Source organism: Gorilla gorilla, chromosome 16 (assembly GCF_029281585.2).
Source record: "Gorilla gorilla gorilla isolate KB3781 chromosome 16, NHGRI_mGorGor1-v2.1_pri, whole genome shotgun sequence".
NCBI lineage: Eukaryota > Metazoa > Chordata > Mammalia > Primates > Hominidae > Gorilla > Gorilla gorilla.
The window spans coordinates 65,014,691-65,040,706 of NC_073240.2; the positions used below are offsets into that span (position 1 = coordinate 65,014,691).

General features: G+C 39.6%; 1 protein-coding gene across 20 annotated transcripts in view; it reads right to left on the minus strand.

Annotated features, from left to right (window-relative positions):
• Nucleotides 1-26,016, minus strand: part of CSNK1G1 (casein kinase 1 gamma 1) — a 180,499-nt gene that overhangs the window by 80,008 nt on the left and 74,475 nt on the right. For all 20 annotated transcript variants that reach the window (XM_055362551.2, XM_063698617.1, XM_019010527.4 and 17 more), the window contains 2 exons: nucleotides 10,033-10,073; nucleotides 2,349-2,418 (listed from right to left, as the gene is read on the minus strand). In XM_055362551.2, coding sequence (XP_055218526.1) covers nucleotides 2,349-2,418; nucleotides 10,033-10,073 — 111 coding nt within the window. The remainder of the gene's footprint in view (nucleotides 1-2,348; nucleotides 2,419-10,032; nucleotides 10,074-26,016) is intronic.

Here is a 26,016-nt window from a genome sequence, read left to right on the forward strand (position 1 = left end):
TAATATGAAGAACTTCAAATACACTGGACTTTCCCACATTAAATTAGCCTGAAGAGTGGTGAACTCTATGATTAGAACTAAGTAGTCAAGCCGATTTAGATGACTATAAGAAAATCCTAAAAGCAATTGTTACACTAGCAGGTAGGGGTAGCAAGGGGATTTGCAACAGATAACTAAAGCACTTCCTATCTTGGAAAAGTCTGCAGCTACCTTGTTAGTTGCAGGCAAGGGTATTAAGATGATGCCCACTGCAGCTATTTTAGAAGTAGTGGGTGATCTCAAGAAGCAGAAAAGAGGCCAGTAGTCACCACTGAACTGCATATAAGACCTAGAAGGCTTTGTGACCTTTACATGTTTGTTAGAAAAGGTACTGGGAGACAGACCAACGATGGCCAGCCTACCTGACTATGAGTCAACAGTTGGCCTAACCAGTACAACAGAGCCCTCCTATTCCCACTCATGACAATGATGGATGTACCAGTCTCAGAGATTCCAGTTTTTCCTTGCTGCTTAAGTGAAAAGCAATTTGTATAGTCACCTTTCCTCTAATGCCCTCCCTGTTTACTCCTCGTTTTCAGTGCACAGAGAATGCTGAAACTTCAAGAGCTTGCAATTTTCTGTATTTGGGAAGAGTACCAACCCAGCAGCACAGATGTTATTCCTACCTAACAAATACATTAGATTTTTTTTGGCTCTATATTGAAAAGGGAAGATTGGTCTGATTTGGTGGATCTATTTGAAAGGGCTTACAGAGGAAATCCTGAAAACTGGCCTGTCCACTTCCCCACTTAAACTTCTAAGCTGGACTGCATTAAGCATGTTTTTACCTGACCCTTAGATTTATGAGACATATACAAACATGCTTATCATAAATGGGCTGTGACAGTCTTTTCCCTAAAACTTATGAAACCTAGAATAACTTAACAACATTATAAAACCAGGAATGTAAGAGGAACAACAATTAAAATGTAGTCCTGGGGCATCTGGGAAGATAAGCCTCAAGTTATGTATACACCCTGTGAACTCAGTTGCCAGTCTTAAATCTTATGCCAAAAACACTCCAATCAATTAACAAATATATACTGAGAGGCTACTGTGAGCAAGAATTCATATTAAGTTCAATGAAAGATAAGTCCATTGTGGGCTCCCTGGGTTATGACTATAGCTGCATTATTGCTATAGTCAGGGTATAATAAAACTTGAATAACACACAATGACTCATATAATTCTAAATATTTTAGGATGCGGAACTCAAATTCCTTCAGTAGTACCTTCATAGGGTTACTTGAAATAGAAACCAACAGTATGATGGCTCATGCCTGTAATCCCAGCATTTTGGGAGGCTGAAGGCAGGAGGATCACTTGAGCCCAGGAGTTCAAGACCAGCCTGGGCAACATGGCAAAACCCCATCTCTACTAAAAATACAGAAAATTAGCCTGGTGTGGTGGTGCATGCCTACAGTACCAGCTACTCAGGAGGCTGAGGCAGGAGAACTGCTTGAGCCTAGAAGGTCCAGGCTGCAGTGAGCCGTGATCGTGCCACTGCACTCCAGTCTGGGTGATGGGAGTGAGACCCTGTCTCCAAAACAAGAAAGAAAGAAAGAAAAAAAAAATAGAAACCGAGCTTTAGTCATTCACATAAAACCTGTCACAGTGAAGGGGGCATAAAGCAGAGGAAATTCTACTAATGTCAAATAGTGAAAATAGCTCTGAAAGATTTCATCTTCTGAGAGACTTGTCCCTACAGGTAAACATTAGCAAAACATTTTTCTGGAAGCCAGTAAGATATTTGAGAAATTAGAGCTTTTAGGTAAAAACAAACATTTTTTAAAGTGATTAACTTAATTTTTAAAAATTGCCGAAGGTCATAGGTTATTACAATCATATGGATAGCTCTTGCAAATTAATGAGGACAATGGATAAAATGACGGTGCTGTAGTATTTCAGAATGTATATTTTAGTATGTCTTCAAAACAGATAAACCATCTCAGTGTGGTAAAGTATATTTTGCAAATTACCAACATTTCCTCCTTTCTTTTGGTATAAGTAAAGAAAAGAGAATGAACTGCTGAAAAGCAAATCTTTCACACTATGTGTATTTGACAAGTGGACGGCATCTGCAGGTTGGTCTGTGGGCACAGTCATAGCAACACAGTTCCCCTGTCAACTCAACTCCAGGAACCAGAGCGCAAGTAGCTTTGTGGTTGACTATGTTTATTTACCTATCCGGCAAGCAGGGGAGATAGATGGTTTGGTAAAAAGGGTAAACCAGACAAAAAAATTTGTATATTTTAGGGCTTCCAGCTAAGATACATACTAAGTAAGTGGAGAGAAAAGACTTGACTTACCTGCACTGCCAAGCTGTTTATAAAATCTGTACTCTAAATGAAGCTGTGGAGCACGTGATTTTATTGGTTCCTGAAATCCAAAAAGAAAAACTGTGATCAGATTTAAACAAATGGGATTTTTCCATTCTTAAATTTTTGGAGTAAACGAGGGCTAAGATCACCCAATGTTTTAGAGATAATATCCATATATAAGAGCCTTTTCTAACCACAATTGATCTTTGACAGTATAGCTAAGAGAAGATGAAGGTGAACTACATACAAGTCCTTCCATGGATAGTTAAATAAAAATAGACTTCGCATGAGCTATCATTCAAGGATATCTTTCTTGCAATGAAATATTCTCTTGGAATGTATTCTGCCAGGAAACTTAATGCCAAACCTTTAAATAAAAAAATACCAGAATGTATTTCCTGCTTGTTTTGTTCAGAATTTTGGGTGGTTCACGGTTTTATTATTTTTAGAAAAATAATGCACGCTCAGAAGAAAATTCAAATATACAAAAATTAGGAAGAAAGTAAAAATCATCTGTGATCCTGTCACTTTAAAGAGAGGCACTATTAACATTTTAGTGAATGTCTTTCAAAGTATTTATTTATCTATATATGTATTAATATATATAATATAGACTAATGAACTTAATTTTATATAAATGAGATTATAATATATTTGCTGTTCATTAATGTGCTATTGAATTCAACAATGTAATAACATATTCCCATGGCGGTAAATAAACGTGTATAATTTCTTTTTTTTTTTTAAGACAGGGTCTTGCACACTGCAGTCGAAACCTCCCAGGCTCAAGTCATCCTCCTATCTTAGCCTCCCGAGTGGCTGGGACCACAAGTGTGTGCCACCACTCACAGCTAATTTTTAATTTTTTGTAAAGATAGGATCTTACTATGCTGCCTAGGCTGGTCCCAAATTCCTGGGCTCAAGCAATCCTCCCACTTCAGCCACCCAAAGTGCTGTGGGATTATAGGCATAAGCCACTGCACCTGGCTTATATTATTTTTAATGGTTTGAGTATTGCCCTGCATGTGGATATGTATTTATGTATGTATGTATACACACCTTCCCCATAATTTTTGGACACGTGAACTGTTTTCATTTTCCAATATTATGAACAATGCTTTTAGGAACATCCTTATGTATATTTCTTTTTAAACTATTGAGAATTAAAGATTGTAAATGCAATTAAAATATGTAACTTCAATCAATGTGGTGTTCAAGTTTCCAAAAATGGAGTTTTCTAAAAACCTCAGAGATAAAGCAGCCAAACAACCATACTTTGCTCTATACCAATTGAGCAACTGGCTGGCTGATTATTCTAAACTGACAGTGTACTGGGCAACTGGCTAACAAGAAAACCAAACATTACCCTAAACACATTATAATCTCTCTTTAAAACCTCAACAGTAGCTGACATGGTGGCTCATGTCTGCCAGCCCAGCACTTTCAGAGGCTGAGACAGGAGGATCACTGGAGACCAGGAGTTTAAGACCAGCCTGGGCAACACAGCAAAACCTCATCTTTACAAATAAATAAATAAAATAGGACGGGCATGGTGGCTCATGCCTGTAATCCCAGCACTTTGGGAGGCTGAGACGGCAGAACTGTTTGAGCCCAGGAGTTTGAGACCAGTCTGGGCAACATAGGGAGACCTTGTCTCTACCAAAAATTAAAAAATTAGCCTGGCAGGGAGGCACACTCCTGTAGTCCCAGCTACTCAGGAGGATGAGGTGGGAGGACTGCTTGAGTCCCAGAGATCAAGACTGCAGGGAGCTGTGATTGTGCCACTGTACTCCAGCCTGGGCGACAGAGTGAGACCTTGTCTCAATCAATCAATAAATAAAATAAAGCTCAACATCTGCACACCCATTAGGACGGCTATTATCAAAAACAGAAAAATAACAAGTGTTGATGAGGATGTGGAGAAACTGGAACCCTTGTGCACTGTTGATGGGAATGCAAAATGGTGCGACCGCTCTGGAAAATGGCATGGCAATTTTTCAAAAAATTAAACACAGAATCATTATGATTTACAATTCTATTTCTGGATAGATGCTCCAAAGAAGTGAAAGCAGGAACTCAGATTTATTTGTACATCCATGTTTATAGCATTATTATGCACAATAACTAAAAGGTAGAAGCGACCTAAGTGTGCATAATTGGATGAATGGATAAACAAAATTGGGTATATACATAGGGTGAAGTATTATTCAACCTTAAAAAGGAAATTCTGACACATGCTACAACATGGGCAGACCTTGAGGACATTATGCTCAGTGAAATAAGCCAGTTACAACGGACAAATATCGCATGAGTCCACTTAATATTAAGTACCTAGTAGCCAGGCGCGGTGGCTCACGCCTGTAATCCTAGCACTTTGGGAGGCTGAGGCGGGTGGATTGCCTGAGCTCAGGAGTTCGAGACCAGCCTGGGCAACACGGTGAAACCTGGTCTCTACTAAAATACAAAAAACGAGCCAGGAGTGTCAGCGTGCGCCTGTAGTCCCAGCTACTCAGGAGGCTGAGGCAGGAGAATTGCTTGAACCCGGCAGGTGGATACTGCAGCAAGCCTAGATCGCACCACTGCACTCCAGCCTGGGCGACAGAGCAAGACTCCGTCTCCAAAAAAACAAACAATAAAAAAAATTAAGTATCTAGTGTAGTCAAATTCATAGAGACAGACAGAATGGTGGTTGCCAAGGGGTTGGGGGGAGGGGAGAATGAGGAGTTAGTGTTTAACAGATACAAAATTTCAGTTAGGGAAGATGAAAAAGTTCTGGAGATGGATGGTGGTGATGGTTGTACACCAATGTCAATGTACTTAATGCCATTGAACTTTTTTTTTTTTTTTTGAGACGGAGTTTCACTCTTGTTGCCCAGGCTGGAGTGCAATGGCACGATATTGGCTCACCATGACCTCCGCCTCCTGGGTTCAGCGATTTTCCTGCCTCAGCCTCCCAAGTAGCTGGGATTACAGGTATGCGCCACCACACCTGGCTAATTTTTGTATTTTTAGTAGAGATGGGGTTTCTGCATGTTGGTCAGGCTGGTATCAAAACCCTGACCTCAGGTGATCCGTCTGCCTTGGCCTCCCAAAGTGCTGGGATTACAGGTGTGAGCCACTGCACCTGGCCAATGCCACTGAACTTTAAAAAATTGTTATAATGGTAAATTCTGGATATCATCTCTTATTAGATAATATTATTTTCTCCTATTCCTTTCCATGGGTTGCCCTTTTTAGAATTCTGTTGACAGTGTGCAAAAGTTTTAAATTTTGCTGAAGTCCAACTTAGCTAGTTTTTTTCTTTTGTTGTCTGTGATTTTGGTGTCATATCCAAGAAATCACTGCCAAATCCAATGTCATGAAGCTTTTCCCATGTGTATTCTAGTAAAATATTATGGTTTCAATCTTACATTTAGGTCTTTGATCCACTCTGAATTAATTGTTGAATACAATGTAAAGTAAGAATCCAACTTCACTGTTATGTGGGTATCCAGTTTTTCTGGCATCATTTGTTGAAAAGACTGTCCTTTCCCCCAATGAGTAGTTATTTGCCCTTTTTTTCTTTTTTCTTTTGAGATGGAATCTTACTCTGTCACCCAGGCTGGAGTGCAATGGCACAATCTCAGCTCACTGCAACCTCCACCTCCCGGGTTCAAGCAATTCTTCTGCCTCAGCCTCCCAAGTAGCTGGGACTACAGATGCACACCACCACACTCAGCTAATTTTTGTATTTTTAGTAGAGACGAGGTTTTACCATATTGGCCAGGCTGGTCGCAAACTCCTGATCTCGTAATCCACCCACCTCGGCCTCCCAAAGTCCTGAGATTACAGGCATGAGCCACCGCACCCAGCCTATTTGTCTTATGTTTAAGACAGACTCCAAGGAAGGAGATTCCATAACTTCCCTTGACATTTCATGCTGATGTTGAACAAGTTTCATGGTTTGGAACACTTTTATATTATACTCAAATCTCACTACTGAAACTTAAGCCTATTTTTCTTAAGTCCTCAGCAAAAAAATAAAAAAGCTCCTCAATAACCACGAATACTATTAAGTAGCTCTCTTCAAATAACAAAACTTTCTTTTCTCAGGCTTTCCTAGACTTTCTTTTCTCAGGCAAAGTAATTTCAAATTCCTTTCACCTTTCCTCATTGGTCCTAGTTTTTAATTCTTTGATCATCTTTGAAGGCTCTTTCCTGAATCCATTTGAAGTTTTCTGCATTTTTCTTAAGATATAGAATCCATTAATCAAAGAATTCAGAAGTTTCTCCGAAGTTGTCTAGTCTATCCCTCTGCTTCTAGGAAGATTTTCTCTAAGTCAATTCAGGCCAGACTGGAATGTTTGTATCTGTAGGAAGCGCTATGAAGAAAGAACTCATACCCTTGTTTGAGTATAAAATCAGCAATCATTAGAGTTGGACTTCAAGTGTCTCAAGACTTTCAGTAAAAAGAAAAGTACATAACACTAATTACACTGTAGAGTCCCTTTCTTATTTATCTCTTCAGATAGAGAGGTATCATATCACTCTTGTGTCTCCATTTGGTTGCAGATATTCCACTGAATCACTATCAAAGCAGCCAGGTATAGAATTTTTCCATTAGCAAAATAACTAAGAATTCACAAGGAACCAAACAGAAACAGTGATGACAAATCAACATGGAACTAGAAGTTGATCAAAACACTAGAAAAGGGACTATTCTTTCCAGAGAAATCGCTTTTGGATTCTGACAAACCACAGAGGCAATGAATTTTAAAAACCACACATCCTTCCTCAAATATTATACTCTCAATCTTCATGCTGGAAAGCATAATAGAAGATATTCAATCTGATGTTGGATAGCCAAGCTAGTAAATTAAAAATGCAAAACTCCATAGAGTTCAAGGGTTGAAAGGCATACACATCACATATATTCAGACATGAGGGTCTTATTATGAAGACTGAGAGAATTACACACTTCAGCCAACTCCTTAGCACATGGCCATAGCCTGCTCAGCCAATTGGGCTTCAAGGTGCTTTTCTGGAAGCACTATAAGTAGAAGGCATTGCAAAACTCAGTCTACAGACTACAGAAGGCAGCAATATTAGCAGCACAGGAGATTTTTTTTTAAACCCAACTGTTAGAAAACCTCTGTTAAAAAGAACCCTAGAAATGTGGGTGGTGGATAAAGGAGGGGCTCATTACACTATTTTGTTTACTTTGTGTACGATTTTTTTAAAGGTTTTTAGAAATCTAAGAAATCTAAGAAAAAAAGAGTCCACAATGAAGATCCAAACAAAGTACAACAGAAACAGCAGCAGCAGAGCTTCCTTGCATTTCTGTGCCAGATGCTGATTACATTTCCATAGAGGTCTGTGCATTTGCCAGAATATTTACCATATTCTGAAAAACATATGCCTGCCTAAAATCCTAAACAAACAGCAGACAGCTACCTTATAGGAGTGTAGTGCTTAAGGCAAATTTACCATTACAATCCAAAGAGCTCAATTACTGCCTTCATATCTTCCTTTGGAGAACAGAAGCCCAAAAGCAAGAGTGAAAGCCTGTAGACAAAATTGTTATCCTCTAAAATGGCTTTGAGACTTATTTGAAAGAGAAATGCAGTACTGAGTCACACCATACTAGATTGTAAGAGTTCCATTTTTAGCTTTAAATAGTGGCCATACAAAGCAGAATAAAAGTTTTTAAAAAGGAAATGAAATGTAATGATCAATCATGTCAACAATATGTTATGTAAGCTTATCTATACAGGTTGATTGGTATAATCTGGCAGAAGAAATCAAGATGAAAGAACTGTCCCTAACAGAAAGCCTAACAAATATGTAGTAATGTAGCAAATTTTTAAAGTGTTTTAGGAAGTGCTTTGTTCTCTTAGAAGTCCCAAATAATCAAAGATTATTCCAACTTATCAGAATAATAAAACAGAAAAAGTAAAAAAAGCAGGTGTACTAGAGAACACTTTTAAGAATAACCAAATTCCTATAAATTAAAAAATATGGTTAATCCTATTTTTTTGAGACAGGGTATCACTCTGTCACCCAGGCTGAGTGCAGAGGTGCAAGCAATCTCAGCTCACTGCAGTCTCGACCTCCTGGGCTCAGGTGACTTCTTCCACATCAGCCTCCAAAGTAGTGGGGACTATAGGTGTGTGCCAGCATACCTGACTAATTTTTTGTATTTTTTGTAGAGACAGGGTTTTGCCTTGTTGCCCAGGCTGGTCTTGAACTTCTGGGCTCAAGCGATCTGCCTGCCTTGGCTTCCTAAAGTGCTTGGATTACAGGCATAAGCCACTGTGTCTGTTCGGTTAATCCTCTAATATTCAATCTAAGAGGATATTTGACCTGCATTGTTACATGTATTACCTCTCTTCCTGCTCCCATCTATCCAACAAGAGTTCCAAGTCAAAATACAAAAATACTTGGTTTCCTAGAAGGTACCTGCTGCTCTAAGCCCTGCTCCCTGTCCGCCCACCCCTTTGTAGGGAAACAAATCTGGTAACTGTCAGTTCCTCACAAGACAACCCTAACTCCTCCACAAGCAAGCTGGATGAGAAGAACAACCAATCACAGAACAAGTGTGGATGTGGTAAGTGCAATTCATTAGAAAATAACAATGCCAGGCGTGGTGGCTCACACCTGTAATCCCAGCACTTTGGGAGGCCGAGCTGGGCAACATGATGAAATCCCATCTCTACAAAAAATACAAAATTAGCCAGGTGTGGTGGCATGTAGTCTGTAGTCCCAGCTACTTAGGAGGCAGACTGAAGTGGGAAGATTGCTTGAGCCCAGGAGGTGGAGGTTGCAGTGAGCCAAGATCACATCACTGCACTCCAGCCTGGGCAACACTGTGAGACCCTGTCTCCAAAAAAAAAAAAAAGAAAAGAAAAAGAAAAGAAAAGAATAGCATAGATTTCCTTCAATTTCCTTCAACCATTAACTCCTCTGGCTTCCAACTAATAAAACAAAGCTACCTGTAAATCCTGGGACACTTACTATGAGGACAAACACAGAGTTTCAGTGAAACTAGTCATACGAAACATTTCACATGAAAAAATGGTTTTGTTATCAACCTTAAATATAAGATAAAGAATTCTGTCTTTTAAAATTATTAGTCCTCAAAAATAATAAAATTATTACTTTTTTTAATAGGATATCATTTTCTATGACTAGTTTAATTATTCACAAGGTTAGTACTAATATACCAATTGACTTCTTTGCTTCTAATGACCATATGGTATGTTTTCCATGCTTGACAGATTTTTAAGGCCATGATTAGATGATCAGTTATGATTTTCTTCTAAGTACAAAAAATAAATCAGTTAAGTTAGAGAAAAAAACAGTAAAATTTTTGAATGATTTTATCTTTTTAAGATACCTCTGTGAAAGATTAAGTTCACAGAATTACTAGTTCTTCCAGCTTTTTTTAATCAACTAATTTTTGAGTCATCATTTCTAACACTAAAGTTAGTATCATTTAACTATATAGTGTTATATAGTATACAATGATTCATCACTGTTAACACTATAATTGAAGAAAAATGTGGGATCATATACAAAAAAAACCCCAAACCATTAGCAGTTTTGCGAATGAATGCTTAAAACTATTTCCTATAAAAAGATATAAGCAATGGGAGCACCAAAACATTAATTACCACAAACAGATTCTACTCACCAGTTTGATTGCTACATATTCATTGGTGTAGAGATTTTTACCTAAGAGGAAAGCAGAATGTATATGTTTTAGTGACATTTATTCTGGGAAAAGCAAAGCAAAATATTAGCTTACAGGGTCATGAGAAAGGTTATATTCCCAATGCTGTTCACATAAATGAAACTTGATTTATAAGTGAAAAGCTACAGAGATAATGAGATCTAGCAAGGCTAGAACAGCTTGAAAATTTAGAAATTTAAGCTATACCTGAGAATTTTCCTAAAAGAGAAAACAAATCTCTCTTACACACACACACACACACACACACACACACACATGCATATTAATATTTCCCAACTATTAAGCCACAAGGCAATTCAAGAAGAAATGCCAGAATTTCAAAGAGATTTTAGCTCTTGGCACAATAAACACAAACCTTCATTCTTCGAACTAACTGGCAAATAGAATTCTATATATTTTGTCATGGTATTTCGTGTCAACTTTGGATGGCATAAAGGACAGTGTGAATAAAACCAATTATTGCCCAAACCTACTTTTGGAGAATTCATCTACTGCTTGTAAGGAGATGATTCTCAAAGCTGTTTTGACTGTTTACCAGAACAATAGACTTATATCTTTAACTATTTACAGGAAACAGATCTTCAGCTAGACAACACTTACACATCTCGAAGTTCTTCCTGCAATAACGGTTTTTCCTTTAAACTTTCCTATTTCTACAAATGTAATCAATATTCCCAGAGGTTTAGACTAAGAACTTGGAATGATGATGAGGGCCAGAGCAACAACATTCACTTAGTGAACCTGTAATATATGCTGGATACTCAGCTCCTCTCACCTCCCCATCCTCACTAATCCTTGGAAGCCTTAACTTTAATTCCTCCTGAGTGCTTAGTACATATCATGTAGTTCAGCCACTGCACTGAACTTCGCATCTCTTCTTACACGTTTGCCTTCTTATCCAGCTACAGTGTAAATATCTTGAGGATAGGGATTTTAAGTTTTCTCAATACCCTATGGTGCTTAAGACCATGTTCAGCACATATAAAACACTCAAAATCTCGACTGATTAAAAGTTATTGGTACTGTATGTACAGCATAACTATTTTTAAAATATACCAGTAAATGTTATATTTTTGTAATACATAGCGGAATATATGTGCGTGAAAAAGAATATAAGAGGAATATAAAATAGTTTTACTATTTTAGTATTTTCTGATTTTTATATAATGCACATTGTTTTTATAAATAAAAAAACAAGCTGGGTGTGGTGTAATCCCAACACTTTGGGAGGCTGAGGCAGGTGGATCACTTGAGGTCAGGAGTTCAAGACCAGCCTGGCCAACATGGTGAAACCCTGTCTCTACTAAAAATACAAAAATTAGCCGGGGGTGGTAGTGAATGCTTGTAATCTCAGCTACTTGGGAGGCTGAGGTGGGAAGATTGCTTGAAACCACGAGGTGTAGGCTACAGTAAGCCAAGATTACACCACTGTACTCCAGCCTGGGCAACAGAGTGAGACTCCATCTCATAAATAAACAAACAAACACAAAAAGCTGCTTACAATACAAATTCTCATTTACAAACCTCTAGACAACAGAAGGCCCTCTGCAATATAACTACATCATTAAACTTTTCATACTGCCATCAGACTGCGAGTACCTTTACGTGTCAAAGAGTACACTAATTTAGGAATAATTTTTGTCTGCAAGTAAGATAAAAAGAAGACTAACAGGTTGGTTTCTTAGGTCAAACACCTAAGAAACCATAAGATGAATAACTTCTTTTTTAGGGGAGCACAAGTCGAAAATAGGCATTTCTCTCATATATATAGTGTTTGCATTAACCTTCTAAAGGTTACTTTATGTTTCTGATTAATGATCCCACCAAAGCCATTTTAAAATATATTTCATGAAATTATAAAAAGGATAGTAATAAGTAAGAGAGGAACAGATGAGGCAGTAACAAACAGCCAATTCCCAGGCAGATTAAAACTTTAATTTGGCCCAGGACTTCTTGCACACCAGATGTGACTCTGCACAAAGATTTTTCAGGACAGCTCTTCCTGAAATGAAATGAGCATTGCTACTGTGACTTAAAACTAGTTTTAGGGCCAGGTGCAGTGGCTCATGCCTGTAATCCCAGCACTTTGGGAGGCTGAGGTGGGTGGATCACCTGAGGTCAGGAGTTCGAGAACAGCCTGGCCAACATGGTGAAACCCTGTCTCTACTAAAAATACAAAAATTAGCTGGGGGTAGTGGTGGGCACCTGTAATCCCAGCTACTCCGCAGACTGAGGCAACAGAATCACTTGAACCTGGGAGGCAGAGGTTGCGGTTAGCCGAGATCATGCCATTGCACTCCAGCATGGGAGAGAGGAACAAAACTCTGTCTCAAAAAAAAAAAACCAAAAAAAACAAAACAAAACCAACTAATTTTAGCACAGGCTTAACCCTAAGAACTTAATTACAGCTCACACCTGTAATCCCAGCACTTGGGGAGGGCGAGGCAGGTGGCTCAAGAGGTCAGGAGTTGGAGACCAGCCTGACCAACACGGTGAAACCCTGTCTTTACTAAAAATACAAAAATTAGGCAGGCGTGGTAGTGTGCACCTGTAATCCCAGCTACTCAGGAGGCCGAGGCAGGAGAATCGCTTGACCTGGGAGGCAGAGGTTGCAGTGAGCCGAGATCGCACCATTGCACTCCAGCCTGGGCAACAGAGCAAGACTCCGTCTCAAAAAAAAAAAAAAAAAAGCCATTAATACCATTTTTCCCTGTTCCTACTTCCTGTATAATTGCAGAACATCAATGCTATCTTAAAGTTTAAAATGAAAGGTTTTATGACCTGATAAGATCTGTGATTCTGCATGAGCATTGTGAGGTACTACAAGATTAACTAGAAAAATAAGAGAACAGAAGTAGGGAAAAGCATGTGAATATTTAATGCCCATCTCCACAGATACCAGACATCTAAGATGAGCAACCTCAGTTCTCACCCTTCATAGACTGTATTCTAGCTCCTCACACAAGGTCTTGTATGTGGTGGCTCAAAAGTGTGTCAAATAAATCACATGATATAGTGAGTGTTAAAACGAGTCAGTAGAAGAGCTTGGATACGGAGGGTAGTGAATTTGGGCACAAGCAGCACTTGAAGTGAGTCCTGAAGGATGAACAGAGGAGAGAATAAAAGGCATTTTCTATTTTTAAAAAATACTAATTTGAACAATGATATGGATAAATGATAGAAAATGCACAGGATGTGATATACTGTGGGTAGACCCACATAATCGAAGCACATAGTGTGTGGGAAGAAACAGAAGAAAAGCCATAAACATCCACTAAGCCAAGGACAGGTTATGAATAATATCCAATGCCAGGTCCCCACTCTGAGGTATGTACCTGTGGGTACTTGGAAGTGTGCCAAGGCCTTTGTGCACTAAGCTACAGGACAAGTAAAATACACTTTTCTTGGATCCTAATTTTCATTTGAAGATTTGGATAAAGTCCTTTTTTTAATATAAAAACAAACCTACTATATTATAGAAATTGTGCATAGATTTCTTTTGAAGAAAAAGATGCAGTCAGGCACAATGGCTCACGCCTGTAAGCCCAGCACTTTGGGAGACCAAGGTGGGCGGATCACCTGAGGTCAGGAATTCGAGACCAGCCTGACCAACATGGAGAAACCCCCGTCTCTACTAAAAATACAAAATTAGCCAGCTGTGGTGGTGCATGCCTGTAATCCCACCTAATTAGGAGGCTGAGACAGGAGAATAGCTTGAACCCAGGAGGCAGAGGTTGCAGTGAGCGGAGATCACACGACTGCACTCCAGCCTGGGCAACAAGAGCTAAACGCCATCTCAAAAAAAAAAAAAAAAACAGCAAGAGTTCAAAGAAATCCTGGGCACTTACGTATTTGTTTCTTCCACAAGAAGTCTTGAGGAGTCTCATCATTCAGTGTGCAACCTTTTTCTTTTCTCTTTTTTTTGAGACAGAGTCTCGCTCTGTTGCCCATGCTGGAGCGCAGTGGCACGATCTCAGCTCATTGCAACCTCTGCCTCCATGGTTCAAGCGATTCTCCTGCCTCAGCCTCTGGAGCGGCTAGGATTACAGGTGTGCGCCAACATGACCAACTAGTTTTTGTATCTTTAGTAGAGACGGGGTTTCGCCATGTTGGCCAGGATGGGCTCGATCTCTTGACTTCATGATCCGCCTGCCTTGGCCTCCCAAAGTGCTGGGATTACAGGTGTGAGCCACCGCTCCCGGGCTCAGTGTGCAACCTTTTTCTTATTTTTCCTGCATTTAGCTGGGCAGCCGCTTTTCACAGTGCAGTTGACTTTCAACTAAATTTTCCATTTTTAGCCCCTTCTGCATCCCACCTTTGTGAAGTTCCTAGTGTCTCCAATTCCTAAGCCTATCTGGTATATTTTATAGCATTAACCGGCCTGCCCCTTCAGGCACTCAGCCTTGTCTGGAGTGCTAAGTCAGTTACCACCTAACCATCTGTGTTTCAGCTTCCAAAATTTTGTTAACATTTCTCAATCTGTTTTCACTTTCTCTTCCATTTTTTTGGTTCCTTGTGGTTTTATGCCTTTTTGTTTACCAAAAAAAAAAAAAAAAAAGCCCTTTTCTAAATATACTTTCTAGTCTTAAGACTAAGCCAGCACCCAATTTCATAAACTTCTACCTATAATTATTTATGCATATATTTTTTACTTCCACTCGGCAGTAAATTTCCAGAGGACAGTAATGTTTAATTCATCTTTTTATCCCTAGAAACAAACATAGTATCTGACATTCAGTAGGTAAGAGATGCTAAAGTGAACAACTTGACTTGATATATGTAGAAAGTTCTTGTGAGAAAGTTCTTGGGTGATAAAAAAGAAAGGCTAGTTTAGAATAAAATTATAGATAATCCTAAATGCAAATATAGGAGTTTTAACTTCATTCTTTGGTTTGCTTTGAACGAAGGGGAAAAGCAAATGGTGAAAGTTGTATTTTTACAATATTAATCTGACAACTGTATGAGAACAAATGTTTAAAAATCTGAAGAAATGGAATAGTTCCTGGAAACATACATACAACCTACCAAGACTGAGTCAGAAGAAATAGAAAACCTGAAGAGAATAACAAGTAATAAGATGGAAGCAATGATAAAGACTCCCCCAACAAAGAAAAAGCCCAGGACCTGATGGCTTCACTGCTGAATTCTATCCAACACTGAAAGAACAAATATAAATTCTTTTCAAACTATTTCAAAAAACCAAAGAGGAGGGGAATACTTCTAAACTTATTCTGAGTCCAGCATTACGCTGATACCAAAACCAGGCCAGGATAAAACAAAATAAAACTACAGGCCAATATCCCTGATGAAAACAGAGGCACAAATCGTCAACAAAATACTAACAAACTAAATCCAACAACACACTAAAAGATGATTCACCATGATCACATGGGATGTATCCCGGGGATGTTAAGGATGCTTGAATATATGCATATCAATACACGTGACACGTCACATGAACAGAATGAAAGATAAAAAACCATATGATCATCTCAACAGACACAGAAAAGACATTTGATAAAATTCAACATCCCTTCATGATAAAAACTCTCAATAAATTAGGCATAAAAGGAACACATTTCAACATAATAAAGGCCATATATGACAAACTCACAGCTAATATCAGACTGAATGGGGAAAAATTAAAAGCTTTTCCTCAAAAGACTAGAACAAGACAAGGATGCCCACTTTCACCAATTTTATACAACATAGTATTCAAAGCCCTATCCAGACCAATGAGGCAAAAGAAAGGGCATCCAAATAGGAAAGGAGGAAATCAAGCTGTTCCTGTTTGCAGACCACATAATCATATATATAGAAAATCCCAAAGACTCCACCAAAAAACTATTAGAATAAATGAATTCAGTAAAGTTACAGGATACAAAATTAACATACAAAAATTAGTAGCATTTCTAATGCCAAAAACAAACCAGTGGAAAAAGAAATTGAGAATATAATCGGAGCACACAGTGTGTGGGAGGAAATATGGTTTGGCTGTGTCCCCACCCAAATCTCATCTTGAATCATAGCTCCCATAAGTCCCATGTATAGTGGGAGAGACCCACAGGGAGGTAACTGAATCATGGGGTGGGTTTTTCACATGCTGTTCTCATGATAGTGAATAAGTCTCACAAGATCTGATGGTTTTATAAAGGGGAGTTCCCTTGCACATGCTCTCTTTGCCTGCTGCCATGTAAGATGTGACTTTGCTCCTCCTTTGCTTTCTGCCATGATTGTGAGGCCTCCCAGCTATGTGGAACTATGAATCAATTAAACCTCTTTCCTTTATAAATTAGCCAGTCTTGGGTATGTCTTTATTAGTGGCATGAGAACAGACTAATACAGAAGGCAATCCCATTTACAATAGCTTTAAAAAAAAAAAAAAACCTAGGAATAAATTCAACCAAAGGGGTGAATGATCTCTACAAGGGAAACTATAAAATACCAACAAAAGAAACTGAAGAACACACACACCAAAAATGAAATATATCCATTGGAAGAAAATTGGCCAGTCACAGTGGCTTATGCCTATTACTGCCAGCACTTTAGGAGGAGGCCAAGACAGGAGGATCATTTCAGGCCAGGAGTTTGAGAGCAGCTAAGCAACACAGTGAGACACTGCATCTGCAAAAAAAATTTTTTAATTAGCCAGGTGTAGGGGTAAGTGCCTATAATCCTAGCTAGTAGGTAGACTGAGATGGGAAGAATGTTTGAGTCTAGGATCTTTGAGATCATGTCACTACACTCCAGCCGAGGTGACAAAACAAGACCTTGTCTCTTTTTTTTTTTTGGAGACAGAGTCTCGCTCTGTCGCCAGGCTGCAGTGCAGCGACACGATCTCGGCTCAATGCAAACTCTGCCTGCCGGGTTCAAGCAATTCTCCTGCCTCAGCCTCCTGAGTAGCTGGGACTATAGGCATGAGGACCACACCCGGCTAATTTTTGAATCTTTAGTAGAGACAGGGTTTCACCATATTGGCCAGGATGATCTAGATCTCCTGACCTCATGATCCACTGACCTCGTGATCCACCCGCCTTGGCCTCCCAAAGTGCTGGGATTACAGGCACAAGCCACCACACCCAGCCCCTGACCTTGTCTCTTAAAAAAAAATAAAAATAAAAAATCGGAAGAATATTGTTACAATGTCCATTCCACCCAAAGCGATCTACAAGATTCAATGCAATCTCTATCAAAATACCAATGACATTCAACACAGAAAGAGAAAAAAAGATCCTAAAATTCATATGGAACCACAAAAGATTCCAAATAGCCAAAATAATCTTGGGCAAAAAGAACAAAGCCAAAAGAATCACTCTACCCAATGCAAAAATCTCCTAGAAAACTATAGTAACCAAAGCAGCATGGCACTGGCATAAAAACACACAAGTGAAACAGAATAGAGAACTCAGAAATAAATCTCCACATTTACAGGTAACTGATTTTCGACAAAGGTGCCAAGAATATACACTGGGGAAAACAGTCTCTTCAATAAATGGTGCTAGGAAAACTGGATATTCACACATAGAAGGAAGAAAGTAGACCCTTATCTCTCACCTTATGCAAAAATCAACTCAAAATGAATTAAAGACTTAAATGTAAGACCCAAAACTATAAAACTACTAGAATAAAACACAAGGGAAATGCTTCATGACATTCTCTAGGCAAAGATGTTTTGGATGGGACCTCAAAAGAAAAGCAGGCTCATGCCTCTCATCCTAGCATTTGGGAGGCCGAGGTGGGTGGATCACTTGAGGACAGGAGTTCAAGACCAGCCTGGCCAACATGGCGAAACCCCATCTCTACTAAAAATACAAAAATTTAGCTGGGCGTGGTGGTGCGTGCCTGTAATCCCAGTTACTTGGGAGGCTGAGGCAGGAGAATCACTTGAACCTGAGAGGAGGAGGTTGAAGTGAGCCAAGACTGTGCCACTGCACTCCAGCCTGGGAGACAAAGCGAGACCTTATCTCAAAAAAAAAAAGAAAAGAAAAGAAAAAGAAAAACAGCACTGGCAACAAAAGTGAAAACAGGCAAATGGGATTATATCAAATTTAAAAGTTTCTCAACAGAGTGAAGAGACAACCTAGAGGGAAAAAATATTTGCAAATTATTCATCTGACAAAGAGTTAATATCCAGACCATATAAGGAACTTGAACAACTCACTAACAAAAAACCCCAAATAATCCAATTTAAAAATGGGCAAAAAACCAAAATGGACATTTCTCAAAAGAAGACATTCAAATGGCTAGCAGATACATGACAAAATGTTCAACATTACAAATCATCAGGGAAATCAAGTCGAAACCACAATGAGAAACCACCTCACTCCAGTTAAAATGGCAATTATCAAAAAAACAAATGCTGGCAAGAATGTGAAGAGAGGGAAATTTTTATACTCTGTTGGTAGGAATGTAGATTAGTACAGCCATTATGGAAAACAATATGAAGAGTTCTCAAAAAATTAAAAACAAAACTACCATATGACCCAACAATTCCACTACTGGGTATATATTCAAAGGAATTGAAACCAGTATGTCAGCCAGACATGGTGGCTCATGCCTGTAGTTCCAACACTTTGGGAAGCCAAGGTGAGAGGATTACTCGAGCCCAGGAGTTCAAGACCAGCCTGAGCAACATGGCAAAACCCATCTCTACAAAAAAATAAAATAAAATAAATTTTATTTTTTAAATAAAATTGGGGATGGGAGGGGAGGAAACCAGTATGCCAAAAAGATATCTGCCCTCCCATGTTTACTGCAGCATATTCACAATAGCCAAGATATGAAATCAACCTAAGTGTACATCAATAGATGAAAAGAAAATGTACATATATACAATAGAATACTATTCAGCTATAAAAAGGAAGTGCTGTCATTTGTGGCAAAGGGATAAACATGGAGAACATGTTAAGTGAAATAAGCCAGGCACAGAAACACAAATCCTGCATTATCTGACTTATATGTGGAATCTAGGAAAGCTGATCTCATAGGAGAGAACAGAATGGTGGTTATCAGAGGCTGGGGAGGGAGAAGGAAGAGGAATAAGGAAAGGTTTGTCAATGGGTACAAAGTTACAGTGAGATTTTAAGAATAAGTTCTAGTGTTCTATTAAGTAGTAGAATGACTATAGCTAACAAAAGGACCTTAAATAACATCATTTCATGTTATAACACTGATGAGAAAAAAAAATCAATTCCCAGCCAGAACTACCATCTGTGTAGAGTTTGCATGTTCTCCTCATGTCTGTGTGGGTTTCTTCTGGGTACTCCAGTTTCTTCCCACATCCCAAAGATGTGTACCTTAGGTTAACTGCGGTGTTTTGTTTGTTTTTTAGGGAACATACAGGATTTCATTTTTTATTCTTTTTATTTCAATTGTTTTTGAGCTAACTGGGGTGTTTAAATTGTCCCAGGATGAGTGAATGTGGGTGTGTGTGTCAGCATCCCGCCACGGAATGACATTCCTCCAGGGCTGATTCCCACCTTGTGCCCTAAACTGCTGGGATAGGGTCTGGCAACCTGAGACCCTGAACTGGGATAAGTGGGTTGGAAAAATGCATGAATACAAATTATTGTAAAATTAAAATTCTAGTCTATGGTAATCATACATATGCAAGACAATCAACAATGCAGTACAACAGTGCTCAAGGAGCCTGCTATATTTGTTTTTGCACTGCACAGTAGTAGGATAGTCTCCTTACCATTTTTGCTTTGCAAACATTTATTCCTTGATTTTACCCACTACCATTGTGCTGCCATCACTCACTGATTCACCAAAAAAAATGGGTAATTATCTTGTTTTTATTAATCTGTCTTAAATGTATGTATAGCCCACATTTATTTCAATGTTTAACATTACAAGTGTTTTGGGCCTTTATCTAGAAGTTTGGTGATGTTTTTGTGATCAGAAGTATGCCATAGGTCACTCCTCCTCAACTTTTTGAAACAGTTTCAGTAGAAATGGCACTAGTTCTTCTTTACATATCCAGTAGAATTAGGCTGTGAATCCATCTGGTCCTGGGTTTTTGGTTGGTAGCCTATTTATTACTGATTGGACTTTGGAGCTCATTCTTGGTGTGTTCAGGAAATCAATTTCTTCCTTCAGTCTTGGGCAGGTGTATGTGTCCAGGAATTTATGTATCCCTTCTAGGTTTTCTGGCTTGTGTGCACAGAGGTGTTTGTAGCAGTTTCTGATGGCTATTTTTTTTTTTTTTTGAGACGGAGTCTTGCTCTGTGGCCCAGGCTGGAGTGCAGTGGTGCGATCTCAGCTCACTGCAACCTCTGCCTCCCGGGTTCAAGCGATTCTCCTGCCCCAGCCTCCCGAGTAGGTGGGATTACAGGTGCACACCACCACGTCCAGCTAATTTTTGTATTTTTAGCAGAGACAGGGTTTTGCCATGTTGGCCAGACTGGTCTTGAACTCCTGACCTCAGGTGATCCGCCCACCTCAGCCTCCCAAAGTGCTGGGATTACAGACGTGAGCCACCATGCCCGGCCTCTGATGGCTATTTTTATTTTTATTTTTGACATGGAGTCTCACTCTGCCACCCACGTTGGAGTGCAGGGGTGCAATCTCAGCTCACTGCAACCTCCACCTCCCAGGCTCAAGTGATTCTCCCACCTCAGCCTCCCCAGCAGCTGAAATTACAGGTGCACGGCACCAGACCTGACTAATTTTTTTTGTATTTTTAGTAGAGACAGGGTTTTGCCATACTGGCCAGGCTGGTCTTGAACTCCTGACCCTCAAGTGATCCACCCACCTTGGCCTCCCTAAGTGCTGGGATTATAGGCATGAGCCACCACACCTGGCCTCTGATGGCTGTTTGTATTTCTGTGGGGTCAGTGGTAACATCCCCCTCATAATTTCTAATTGTGTTTACTTGGATCTTCTCTCTTTTATTCTTTATTAGTCTAGCTAGTGGCCTGTTTATCAATTTTTTTTTCCAAGAAACCAACTTCTAGATTTGTTGATCTTTTGAATGGTTTTTCATGTCTTAATTTCCTTTGGTTCATCTCTGATTTTGGTTATTTTTTGTCTTCTCTGCTAGCTGTGGGGTTGAATTGTTCTTGTTTCTCTAATTATTTTCATTGTGATACTAGGTTGTTAATTTGAGATCTTTCTAACTTTTTGATGTGGACATTTAGCGCTATGAATTTCCCTGTTAACACTATCTGAGCTGTGGCCGGGTGCAGTGGCTCACGCCTGTAATCTCAGCACTTTGGGAGGCCGAGATGGGCGGATCACAAGGTCAGGAGATCGAGACCATCCTGGCCAACACAGTGAAACCCCGTCTCTACTAAAAATACAAAAAAATTAGCCGGGCGTGGTGGCAGGCGCCTGTAGTCCCAGCTACTCGGGAGGCTGAGGCAGGAGAATGGCGTGAACCCGGGAGGCGGAGCTTGCAGTGAGCGGAGATCGCGCCACTGCACTCCAGCCTGGGTGACAGAGCGAGACTCCATCTCAAAAAAAAAAAAAAAACACTACCTGAGCTGTGTCCCAGAGACTCTGGTATGTTGTACCTTCGTTCTCATTAATTTCAAAGGACTTCTTGATTTCTGTCTTTATTTCATTATTTACCCAAAAGTCATTCAGGAGTAGGTTGTTTAATTTCCATGTAACTGCATGGTTTTGAGTGATTTTCTTAGTCTTGACTTCTATTTTATTTTACTATGTATGTATGTATGTATGTATTTTATTTATTTATTTATTTTTGAGACAGAGTCTCGCTCTGTCTCCCGGGTTGGAGTGTAGCAGCGCGATCTCAGCTCACTGCAACCTCTGCCTCCTGCGTTCAAGTGATTCTCCTGACTTAGTCTCTTGAGCAGAGTAGCTGGGACTACAGGCATGCACCACCACACCTAGCTAATTTTTGTATTTTTAGTAGAGACAGGGTTTCACCATGTTGGCCAGGCTGGTCTTGAACTCCGGAACTCAAGTGATCTGCCTGTCTCAGCCTGCCAAAGTGCTGGGATTACAGGTGTGAGCCACTGAGCTCAGCCAATTTATTTATTTATTTTGAGACAGGGTCTCACTCTGTCACCCAGGCTGGAGTACAATGGCCCCATCTCGGCTCACTGCAACCTCCGCCTCCCCAAGACACAAGCAATCCTCCACCTCAGCCTCTCAAGTAGCTGAGACCACAGGTGCACATCACCACACCCATTTTTTTCTGGCATTTTTAGTAGAGACAGGGTCTCGCCATGTTGCCCAGGCTGGTCTTGAACTCCCGAGCTCAAGCAATCAGCCCACCTTGGCCTCCCAAAGTGCTGGGATTACAGGTGTTAGCCACAGTGCCCAGCCTTGGCCTCCATTTTAATTGTAATGTGGTGCAAGAATGTGTTTGATATGATTTTGGTCCTTTTGAATTTGCTGAGAATTGCTTTATGTCCAAATATGTGGTTGATTTTAGAGTATATGCCATCTGGTGATGAGAAGAATGTATATTCTGTTGTTTTGAAGTGCAGAGCTCTGTAGAGGTCTGTAAGATCCATTTGGTGCAATGCTGAGTTCAGGTCCTGAATACCTTTGTTAATTTTCTGCCTCAATCATCTGTTTGATACTGTCAGTGGAGTGCTTCTATTATTGTGTGGGAGTCTACGTCTCTTTGTCGGTATCTAAAAACTTGCTTTACGAATCTGGGTGCTCCTGTGTCGGGTGCATATATACTTAGGATAGTTAGGTCTTCTTGTTGAATTGAACCTTTTACCACTATGTAATGTCCTTCTATCTTTTTTGATTTTTGTTGGTTTAAAGTCTGTTTTGTCTGAAATTAGAACTGCAATCCCTGCCTTTTTCTATTTTCCATTTGCTTGGTAGATTTTCCTCCATCCTTTTATTTTGAGCCTACGGATATCATTACATGACATGGGTCTCTTGAAGACAACATACTATTGGGTCTTGCTTTTTATCCAGCTTGCCACTCTGTGACTGTTTTTTTTTTCTTTTGAGATGGAGTCTTGCTCTGTCGCCCAGGCTGGAGTGCAGTGGCGCAATCTCGGCTCACTGCAAGCTCTGCCTCCTGGGTTCATGCCATTCTCCTGCCTCAGCCTCCTCAGTAGCTGGGATTACAGGCATCCGCCACTATGCCCGGCTAATTTTTTTGTATTTTTTAGTAGAGACGGGGTTTCACCATGTTAGCCAGGATGGTCTCGATCTCCTGACCTTGTAATGCGCCCACCTCGGCCTCCCAAAGTGCTGGGATTACAAGTGTGAGACACCACGCCCGGCCCCACTCTGTGACTTTTAAATGGGGGTATTTAGCCCGTTTACATTCAAGGCTAGTATTGATAGGTATGGATTTGATCCTGACAATGTGTTGTTAGCTGGTTATTATGCTGGCTTGTTTGTGAGGTTACTTTATAGTTTCACTAGTCTGTATATTTAAGTATGTTTTTGTATTAGCTGGTAGTAGTCTTTCCTTTCTATATTTATTGCTCCTTTCAAGATCTCTTGTAAGGCAGGTCTGGTGGTGTTTTGGAATGGGGTCTTGCTCCATCGCCCAGGCTGGAGTGCAGCGGTGCAATCACAGCTCACTGCAGTCTCAGTCTCCTAGGCTCAAGAAATCTTGGAATGCACCACCACATCCAGCTAATTTTTGTAGAGACAGGGTTTTGCCATGTTGCCCAGGCTGGTCTCAAACTCCTGGGCTCAAGAGATCCACCCACCTCAGCTTCCCAAAGTGCTGAAATTACAGGCATGAGCCACTGTGCCTGGCCTTAACTCTTGTTTTTATCAATTACCCCACTGTAAAATTAGTTTATTTATACATGGTTTCACTTAAAATCACAGTGTCCAAGAACCTAGTGATGAAATTAAGTGAGGACTTACCGCACTGTATAATTCAAGATAGCTAGACAAGAGAATCTTGAAAGTTATTATCACAAAGGAAGGATAAAGATTGAAGGCTATGAACATGCTAACTACCCTTATTTTATTATATAATGTACAGATGTATTGAAACATCACACTCTACCCCATAAGCATGTACAATTATTATGTGTCAGTCATAAACAAAATAAAAAATATTAATCTGGCCCCAATGTATAAAACAGAAGTGAATGAGGTAATTAGAAAGAAGATGAATAAAATGTTTTTATAACAGAACATATAAAGAATAACTATTTCACAGAGCTTTATGAAGATGATAGAATATGTGCAAATATTTTGTAAACTGCAAGGTGCTAGATAAGTCTAATTTTTATTACTTCTATTATTAGAGCAGAGAAGAGGTAATAATTCCTGAGAGGACTAGAATAGGATCTTCATGCAAGGTATTTTGAAGGAAAACCTAACAACGTTTGGATTACATGTAATGTGAGGGATAAGGAAAACGGAAGGGTCTAAATGAGGGGTGTCCAACCTTTTGGCGTCTCTGGGCCACACTGGAAGAATTGTCTTGGGCCACACATAAAATACATGAACACTAACAAAAGCTGATGAGCTTAAAAAAAAAAAAAAAAACACATAATGTTTTAAGAGAGTTTGCAATTTTGTGTTGGGCTGCATTCAAAGCTGTCCTGGGCCACATGTGGCCCACAGGCCACAGGTTGAACAAGCTTGGTCTAAATGATGCTCTTAATTAGCGGAGAACAGACTTAGTTAGGAGAGTAAACAATATCATTCCACGCTACTATGATGCATTCCTCCAAATTCTCACTGAACCTAAAAGTGATAGACAAATTATAAAATGCTTCTTAGCTTCTATTTTCACATGTATATAAAAGAGTATAATCACAGAAGTATAATAAGTGAGACAAGCCTATGTAACACCCAACATAGTGGCTGATACATCACAAAATGCTAGCTTGCGTTTACTTAATTTCTCTAAGGGCACCAAAAGAATCAAATACATGTTACCCTTTTATTATCCTTTTTCTTAAGAGGCACTGGAGGTGACTTGATAATTCTCCTGAGCTAAGCATTGCCTCAAATGAATTTCTTTGCAAGGGCACAAATGCATCATTAAAATTTTACAGGTCAACACAAAATGCAGCCATGTTTCAGAAATTTAGACAATCACTCAGCCACTATCCTAAATAATACACAGTACTCAAAAATTTTGCTCCAGATGAATTTAATTACAAAGATTATGTTAAAACCCTGCCCATTTAAAATAAATAACTGCTTCAGCTAAAAAAATAAAAATAAAAGCATACCAATAACTATGAGGAAGGAAAGCCATTTAATGGACAGAAAAGTATCATTGATGAGCTGGCACAATCCCAAGCACTGAAAGCTTTTAGTATCTGTTGCACAAAATCCACAACGCTTTCCAAGCTCACTTCCTGGCTATTGGTTCCTTTATTCTTAATAGAAAAGGAACTGCATTACACAGTAGTTTTTGGAGCTTTATATTTAAACTCAGCCCTTTCAAAGCAGCAGTCCTGGATGTGATGCTGTCCATAAAACCCTCTGCATGAAGACTTCCTGTTTCTGTAAGTCACCTACAGAGACAACATTCACTGTAAGCTTCATCAGATACTGCATTATTTCAAAGAACCAGGAGTTCTCAGTTCTCAGAGCCATACTGATAAAGGAACATACAGTCTGTTTAGTTAGAGCTCCAGCTGTCACATTTTCTTGCCCTTCAGTGAAAATAGTACATGTATAAATTACTACCTAGAACTTGTAAAAAATCCAGCCAAATGAACTTGAGGCAATTAGTAGTTAAAACAAGTAACTACTTTTATATAACTCAGATGATTACCATGTCTATTTAGGGCAAAGAGGACAGGTTGGCCTATTGCCACCTCCACCCAAAAAGCATCTCTTCTTTTTGTGGAGACACAGTCTTGCTATGTTGCCCAGGCTGGAGTGCAGTGGCGTGATCTTGGCTCACTGAAACTCTGCCTCCCAGGTTCAAGCAATTCTCCTGCCTCTGCCTCCCGAGTAACTGGGATTACAGGTGCATGCCACCACACCCAACCA